Source organism: Aplysia californica, unplaced genomic scaffold (assembly GCF_000002075.1).
Source record: "Aplysia californica isolate F4 #8 unplaced genomic scaffold, AplCal3.0 scaffold00551, whole genome shotgun sequence".
NCBI classification, from domain to species: Eukaryota; Metazoa; Mollusca; class Gastropoda; order Aplysiida; family Aplysiidae; genus Aplysia; species Aplysia californica.
The window spans coordinates 176,604-185,157 of record NW_004797821.1 but is presented as its reverse complement, the minus strand read 5'-3'; the positions used below and the strand labels follow the sequence as shown (position 1 = coordinate 185,157).

At 40.3% G+C, this 8,554-nt stretch overlaps 1 protein-coding gene across 2 annotated transcripts; it reads right to left on the bottom strand.

Moving 5' to 3' along the window:
- Positions 1 to 275: 275 nt before the first annotated feature.
- Positions 276 to 7,964, bottom strand: LOC101847897 (protein LZIC). Of its 2 annotated transcripts, none has more exons than XM_005106695.3 (6): positions 7,778 to 7,964; positions 5,991 to 6,137; positions 4,659 to 4,794; positions 3,499 to 3,597; positions 2,687 to 2,864; positions 276 to 1,769 (listed from the first exon to the last, which is right to left on the bottom strand). In XM_005106695.3, exons 2-6 carry the CDS (start codon positions 6,089 to 6,091, stop codon positions 1,711 to 1,713), a joined length of 573 nt encoding a protein of 190 aa, XP_005106752.1. In that variant the 5' UTR covers positions 6,092 to 6,137; positions 7,778 to 7,964; the 3' UTR covers positions 276 to 1,710. The 2 variants fall into 2 exon arrangements, with proteins under 2 accessions (XP_005106752.1, XP_005106751.1); XM_005106694.3 differs by having other exon boundaries at positions 5,991 to 6,114.
- Positions 7,965 to 8,554: the final 590 nt, after the last annotated feature.

The window sequence follows — 8,554 nt, the reverse complement described above, 5'->3', positions numbered from 1 at the left end:
TATTAAGCGCGTTGTCGTCAAGGTGAGAATAAGGCTGATCAAGACAGAGGGCACTTCTGTACACCTCTAATAAACCATTTCTTCAGCAACAGTGGCAAAAATAGCAGAAACAAAAATTACTGCATAAGACTATTAAAGACTTACTACAAGCCATGGAGTTCTTAGGTGAAAAATATCATGAACATTCACATTAGGTTAGGATTCTGAATCCTAGAACTAAATTAAGCTGTCCCCATGGTTTTATGCACCCCGCATAATTGAACAAAATTTGATCATTTTTTGCAAAATTTCTTATTATTTTCCTTTATCATTCTTTGTTAAAATTAAAATTAACAGAATTGCATAATTTCACATTTTTGGGCTCAGTTCGAATAATTTCATAATTTTTCTTGCGTAAAACGATGTGGACAGATTAAGTCCAAATACTCAAAACATTTCTGTCTCTGTCCCTGAGGATACAAATATCTAAGTTTTAAAAAAAAGAAAAAAAATTTGAAAATTCGAAAACCTCACAGTTCCAGAGAATATAACTTTCCTGTCAAAGCGTGTGCTTTGTGTATTATTTTGTTCACCTTCCAAGGTATCTGCTCTGAAGACGCAACAATTATTTCCTGAACCTCAGCTGATGGCAAACATAAAACTAAAAGCTCTGTCGCCAGTGCAACCCAAAGGAGAAAACCCTCCGGAGTTCTTGGGTCACTGACTAGGCCATGCACAACAGCTCCACATTATGAAAATCAGATGAAAAACTTCAGGATTCAGGACAGGTACTTAGAGTATTATGCATAAAGTTAACAACAAATGGTTAAAAAGTCTAACAGAAATACTGGCAACAGCAGAAACTTCTTTGAATTTACGAGCTGTGTGCCAGAAACGGGGAAAAAAAACCCAACTCCCAACCCAATCTACTCTGTGTGGTATAGCGTTGATTATTTCATGTTTCATAAAGAAAACCACTTGCCTTCATATAAATTCAGCACTGCATAATTAACAACTACACAATATCAAATTCAAACAACTGTGCATACAATTCTGGTATATAAAGTTCGAATTACAGCAAGCATGTAAAAAGTGAGGCATTCTCCATGGTAAGCTCTCAGAAGACAAACAAACCCTGATCACATTGATGATGACAAGAAATGTGCACCCTTCTGCACTGTGTAAACAGGAAACGACTTGCTCTAAAAAGTCCAACTTGTCTCAATGAAAACCAAAAATGTGATGCAATTCATAAGGAACAACATTTGTTGATGTAGGCCCCTACCTACCGCTAGTTCCAATTCCAAAGCAGCAAACTAGAAAAAATATATAAATTTTGGTTCAGTTCGGAGCACAGTTCATCACATTGAATCACAAGGGTGTGTGCTTGAGCACCAAAATCAGAAGTCAAAAAAGGTTCCTTCTCGCTTACACTATTGTCAACTGGTGAAACCTTTGACTCTGAACATCCTGATACATTATATCCATGACATGAGATCGTAAAATAAATCGTTCACACACTTTATTACTGCAATAAATCTTACCAGACAAAATCCCAAGCGTCTACCTGAACTGAGTTCTAAGACCAAAAGCAGACAATAATGACACACTCGACTGAAAGCCCTGTTGAATCGCTTGACGAAAAGACCGACCGTTGTACCAGACAGCCACTCCGTTAGGAGAAGGAGACTCCAGGCACGTAGAGAGTCAGAGAGGCCTCCAAGACTGTCGTTACTTGTTGGCCTGTTCCACTTGAGAGCCAGCAACTGCCAAAACCTTCTCCCCAGAACCTGCGATAAAACAAAAACATTCCTCCATGAGCAGAGTTCTGGGCTGTGAATGCCGGGCATAAAATTACTCAAGTTTTTGTACTAGTTTTGGTCAGTAATACGACACTGGCAAAACAAAACAAAAACAGGTCATATAAATGTCGTAGTTTAGAGGTCTCCTACATGCACTATGACTATGAAAAGAAGGAGGAGAGACATATATGGACAATAGATGTTTGAATGAGCCACGGAAGGAAAAGAACTGAAATGAGGCAGCGGTTAACTCTGTGACTACTACTAATCAGTGGTCTAACAGTGAGGCTGTTGGGCTCTCAACTGAAAGGTAATGGGTTCAAACCCTGTCAGGGGCCTGAGGTTATGCCCTTGGGAAAGGCACTTCATTAAATAAAACACAAATTTTCTTCACTTCACCCTGGTTGGAATGTCTAAAGACAGCGAAAGATCTGGTCAGTCTGTTAATGTTTGAGTGCTTAATAGGCATACTGGCACTGTATGCTTCCAGGGAAGCTGAGAATACTGTACTTCTACTACCCCTTGCCCCCCCCAACCTTGACACCATGTGTAAGTGTTTTCACACCCCATCAACACAATTTACTTCATTTAGGTGGCGGTATACCAGCACACCCTCAAACATCTCTCAGTCATTTATAAATATGACAAGATAAGAACACAGGGATTTTAGTTTTAGTAGAGGTCTTACTGCGCTCGCAACTGCATAAGGTCATATGAGCGCCAGAAGATTATAGGTGTTACAAGAGAGTAACAAACATAAAAAAAGGAAAGGGAGATAAGGACGATAGACGTTTGATAGGAAAGAAGAAGCAAACCACACCAGAGCATCCGCCAACCACCCACACAGGGATTTTAAAAACAAAACAAAAACCAAAAAACCCCAAAAACCTCTGGCCCCCACATACCGAGATCGGCAGAGACTTTCTCAAACTGTCGCAGACTGCCGGACGAATGCTGCTCCAGATAGGCTGTCTCCGGCGCCGTCAGCTGCTCCCCGAGTTTTTTCAGGGCCGTCAGGATTTCCACAGACTGCTGGATGGCCAGTTCCTTGGGCAGCTTGCCGATCTTCTCATCTCGGGAGATCTGAGCAGCGTGAGGAGGAAAAGAAAGCAATACAATGGACTGAGCAAAGTCTTATCATCAGACCCTTTATGATGTGAATCCCGACTATGGTATTTCTAGTACCGGCAGAGTGGAAATCGCCCAAGAAGGCCACATATTGTCACCCGACAAACGGGTCATTAAAAAATAAGCCAACATATTACCCCCTCAGCCCCCCTGCTCCCCCTACGCGCACACACACATTTTTTTGTACAAGTCGAACCTGCTCTAATGGCCACCTGTCGAAGACAATCTGAGGGGGGGGGGGGGGGGGGGGTCGGGTAGGGGGTTATGGGTTCTAGTTAGGATACACAGGCTATGGAGAGACAACTATAGAGTTTAAGGATACTGATTTGATTGGATTTAAAAAAACTGATAAAAAAAGAAGTAAAATGGCCATCAAACCCAAAAGGTTCATCTAGCCATAGACATTAAGTTAAAAACCTCTGTAAAACTATGGGCAAAACAATACATCGCTATAGAACCCGTATAATCTCCTTTGTTCTCATAATTTCATGAGTGCCTTTAATCCAACAGACTGTACAACGTATTAAAATAAAAATGTTTCATGGACAGGTCTGAAAAAACTATGTCAGTGGTTATACATAACCCGTACATCAGCCAGTCTTGTCCTCAACTGCCCAGGCTGTTTCTTAGCAAAGAGACGAATGACTTCTGGTGTCTTGAAGGCGTCACTGATGGCAGCTTGTATAGCCTGTAAAAGTAAAAGATAAAAGTACATGTGTGTCCAAAGTGCACTACTGGATTGTATGGTATAGGTTTAAAGTGTCTTTCAACACTGAGGTTATTTAATTTAGCTTGCTTTAGTAAAAGTTTTACAGCACTAGCAAGATAAAATAGGCATAGAGGTATTTTTAGAGAGTAGAGCACTTGCAATATAAATCAGATTAGAGGTATAACTGGAGAGTGACATACCAAGTAAAGAAGGTGGGGAGAAAAATGATACATTTTTTATAGAAAAGAAAGACAAACCCCACCAGTGCACCCACCAACCATCCACTGCAAGGTCATGAAAGAGGCTCGACCTCGCAATAAAGAAACATTCATCTCCGATAAAAACTGAACCAAATGGGAGGAGATCCACGGAAACATAGGTAAAAAATCTTCCACTCAAGATACCTTGCCTTGAAGAAATTAGAAGAAATGACATACGCCTCTCCACTGTCGCATCAGATTCAGCCCATAAGTAAGAAACAGAAAACTTTCACCGTTTGATGAACGGATCGCGGCGTGTTATGAGAGCACCAGATGGTGTTAGATGGCACACACAACTTACCATTACCATTCATAATAAAGCCTTTTCCTTCAACAAAGGGTTCAACTTCAAGTGTTCACTTCACGACATTGCCGTTTCTGTGTTGAGAGTTTCTTGAATCCCACAGACACAGAAAATGTCATAGCTTTTTAGATATATAGGATATATCTATAAAATCTATCAGTATCAGCCTCCCCAAATCTACACAGTCCATTACCAAACTGTTGCATTACAAAAAAATGACCCTGACATTGTGGCTCATCCTAGGCTACAAGCTTTGTGATGAGCTGTTCACATTTGACATTTATGATCGGTTCGACTAGCAACCTTGAAAAACAAACTCATGTTTGATTTTGAAGGTTGGTCGAATTCTGTTGAATTGTTCCAACCTGGTAGCTTTACCCCCACGAAGGAAAATCTGGTTTGCCCAGACTAAACCAAATAAATTCAACTGGCAGAGTGCACTATGTACAAAAGTCACTCTAAACAACTCGGCTCACCAGCTGCATGGCATTGAGTTCGTCCACCAGACTGAGGTTCCCCTCCAGCATCCTGTTGAGGTTTTCCTGGAATTCCTTCAGCTGTTCCACCGTCTCACTCTTGGTCTCTTCATACTCCTCTGGCTCCAGATCAGCCCTGGAACAACACAAACACAGTTATTCATCTCATTATATTTAAATACAGATTTATAACTCTCGAACACGCAAAACTGATATTCGCGAATACTTTGAACAATATTCCAAGCCCCAACTGAATTGCTATGTTTCTTTTGCACTGGCAGCACCCTTTTCTAGAACATCAAGACTGTATGTCAAACAGCTCATCTTGAAAAGTCAGAAAAGCCTGTCCAATTTTTTCCTCACAAATAAATGTCTCATTCTGTTTTTTTTTTTAGTAAGATAGTCAGTTTTACGGCACTTGCAACACAATAAGGTCATATGACTTATAATAAGTACTGAAAATTACAGGTGTTACAAGAGAGTAACAAACACAAAAAGAAGGAGGAGAGATAAGGACGATAGATGTTTGATAGGAAAGAAGGAGCAAACCACAACAGAGCACCCGCCAACCACCTGCAATGTTTCATTCAAATCACTCTGTGTGCACAATGGAAAAACAAACACACCCATCATTTTTTAGAGTATCAGGTTACAGGAGAATCTAAAGGTTCGCCCCTATCTAAGCCAAACATTTTTAGTGCTCATTTGAATGTAGTTCAGTTGGTTTGAATATCATGAAGGGTGGCAAAACGATCCTACACAGCTGAGAAGTGTGGAATGGGCTTATCATTATTATGGTTATATATGGTTACTGAGATAGTGAAGAAAAAGCTATAGGCAGTACAGCCGACTCTGGGGATATTTAAGGAAGAGAAGAGATATATATATATATACATAGGCACAGAAACATCTCACCACCTCAGTGCACATAAAATTGTGAAACCTGCCATATGCAGGTAGCTTCTTGTTAGATGGTGACAGGGATGCAAGTCACACTTTTTTTTCTCCACCACGTACCTCTACAAAGACATGCTGCACAGCGGATGGATCTAGACATACGTGAGAGCACCAGATGGTGTTAGTGACATTAAAAAAGGGCACAGCTGTGCATGTGGTTAGTGTAGACACAAAAAAGACAGATTGCTATAAAATGGATGCATCTGGGCCTTAAAGAGGCCAAATTATACAGGAACAATTTGCTATCATGCTCAAACAGGTACATAAAACTGTTAGTAAAGACGGTAGTCAAGACAACAGTCCTGTTACTTGATCTCGCGGCAATTTGATGAACTTCATTTTTTATTTTTAATTCTCCCACATCTAAGAACTCACTTGCACTCCTCTAAGTCACTCAGCTGTTGCACGAGTCGGTCCAACTGCTCCTCCAAATTCTGTCGGAGTTTACCCGTCTCCTGCTTGCCTCGAGACGCCATCGACAGTACTGCCCCTCACTGATCTGTACAAAGAATTCAAGAAATACTGCAAAAATAAGATATCAAGAATATGTTCATAATCAGACATAAATATATATGCTGCACGCATGAGTAACATGGGTATCAAGATCAAGAATTATAACATCAGAAGTGTGATCGTTTAAATTATTATAAAATTGTTTATTAACCCACTCTAATACCACTGGATTTCCAGTGGGAAGATGGCTCAGGACCACGCAAAGGGGAATAAATCCGTGTTTGTGATGTAGTGGGTATATTTTAAAAATCATTATAAAATAACCAATCCAATGATTTAAAAAAATCTTGAAACAAGTTCTTCACAATTGAATATATTTTAATTTATAAATTACTTGTTTACTGTGTGTGTTGACTGTATTTCATAATTGAAGATAAAATCAGCCGAGTTGTAGATCTAGATCTAGATCTAGTCATGCTCCTCATTGACCTCATTCTCATTGTCCGAACCACCCCCCAAAGGCACAATTAGATCACCATCAATGTCACTTTCACTTAAATTGCTACCATTCTGTGGGTTTTCTCCCCCAGCAGTTATTTTCATTAAAATTATCCAAAAGTTCGCCTAAATCAGTCTGAACGCGATGCCGGTGGCTTGCGAAGAACGCTCGATCTTAGCTTGCGCGACCCGTGTGAACTGGTTTGTTTACATTGAAATTAGTCCAACTAAAATTTCCAGAGTTATGTCCCCACTGCTCTCAAGGAGAGAATGATTATCTATTTTCTAATTGGTCGAAATGCGGGTTAAATACGATGGCTACCAAGCGTGTACACTTCCCTAGAAACAACGCTACTAGAGCGCGGCCGGCTACGGCCGTAATGGTACTAGGTTTATGAAACGCAAGCGGCCGGCTACGGCCGTTATGGTACTGAGTGGGTTAAACTAGCCTACCATAATTGTACCCCTCAGTCTCATGAAACTTTAACTAACTCAACTGAACACTAGGATTACAAGACTAATTAATGAATCCAATGGATTTTATAGGCCTAATCATAATGTCCTGTCCAAACCTAAACCTAGATCTACACTCAGAATCAACACTATCATTGTAGAGTTGTCATTGACATTATCAATCAATTCAGGCCAGGAGTAGGAGGGCTCTGGGTGATCTTATACTTTAGCACGTTAAATTCCCAAAGTCTACTAATCCCCGACCCAGACGTACTGCCAGACCTTCTAAACTTTGAACTGGGCCTTAAAATGCGCAAACTACCATAATTTTGTCTTGAACAGATGGTATAACAGTGGTTTTTGTTCTTCTATCATGATTTCGGAAGCCATTGAGTATAATCTAGATTTAGATATAGATCTAGATCTAGATATAGAATTTTAATAGTGGTCGCTCGTTACAGAAGTCCTCAGTTGAAGAATTTAACGTGCTAAAAGTATAATAAGACAAGATCACCGGGCTCTGCACTCCTGGAAAACTCCACCCTCTCTCCCCTCTTTTTCCACTTAACCCCATATCCATTCAATAGATAGGCCATAAATATGGGTTGAAGGTCAGGAGAGGGGTTAGAAGTCAGTAAATAAGGGTGTGGTTAACGCCCATCTCACTCTCAGTGCTGTGAGAAGTCGATGCTACAAAATCTGCTGCTATACGACTGTGCAGGATGAATCACGCCGCACTTTTCCCTCAGTTTTCTAACCTCTCTGGTATCTGTTTCTGTCCTGAGTTGAGAAACGTTCCCCTGTCGTTTGAAGGCGTGGTCCAGTTTGCCGCTCCCTTCAATTCCTCTCAATTGTCAGTGCAAAAAGTCTAAATTTTATTACAACTAAAACTTTGAGCACTGAGACACCCACGGACTGTACCCTCAGGTGATGTATTTCAGAGTAGAGCCCCTTGGTTATGTGTAAAAACAAGATTAAATGTTTGTCAGCCACAGAGATACGGAAGACGAGATACAATACGCTAACTGATTTGAGATACATAATAATATTATGTACAAGACTTAGGTTTTACCGACAAAATCAGTGCTGTCTAGATAACCGGTAATCTAGCCCCCATTGCACAAAATACATAGTATAGATAAGCTACACTGTAGAATTTCTTGAACATAATCTATAAATGGCTTGCAGAAAAAATAAATTTACCCCCCCCCAAAAAACAACAACAACAACAACAACCCAACAACAACAACAAACAAATTTAAAGAAAACAACAACCGCAGAACGTAGTAAATCAAGCAGACAAACACAGGCACTCATTCTGGCAATATTAAAATTTATATTTTCTCAGGGAGATCGGTGTAGCATTGTCGTGCTCAATAAGCTGATTTTTAAAATGTTATTAGCCCCTAGGTTCTCAAGAAATACCAGTATTGTGAATTCGCGAAGGGTGAAGCTACAGCGAGCATGTGCGAACGCGCGCTCTTACGCGCAAAAAAAAAAAAAGAGAGAGAGAGAGAGAGAGAGAGAGAGAGAGA

Bases quoted from the DNA above. Each gene is read 5' to 3' on its own strand.
- LOC101847897 (XM_005106695.3), bottom strand. From the start codon at position 6,091: ATGGCGTCTCGAGGCAAGCAGGAGACGGGTAAACTCCGACAGAATTTG. The intron at 4,795-5,990 runs GTGAGTTCTTAG...GTGTTGTTCCAG, and splicing joins AGTGACTTAGAGGAGTGCAA to GGCTGATCTGGAGCCAGAGG. The intron at 2,865-3,498 runs GTACGGGTTATG...CACGCTGCTCAG, and splicing joins TGAGGACAAGACTGGCTGAT to ATCTCCCGAGATGAGAAGAT.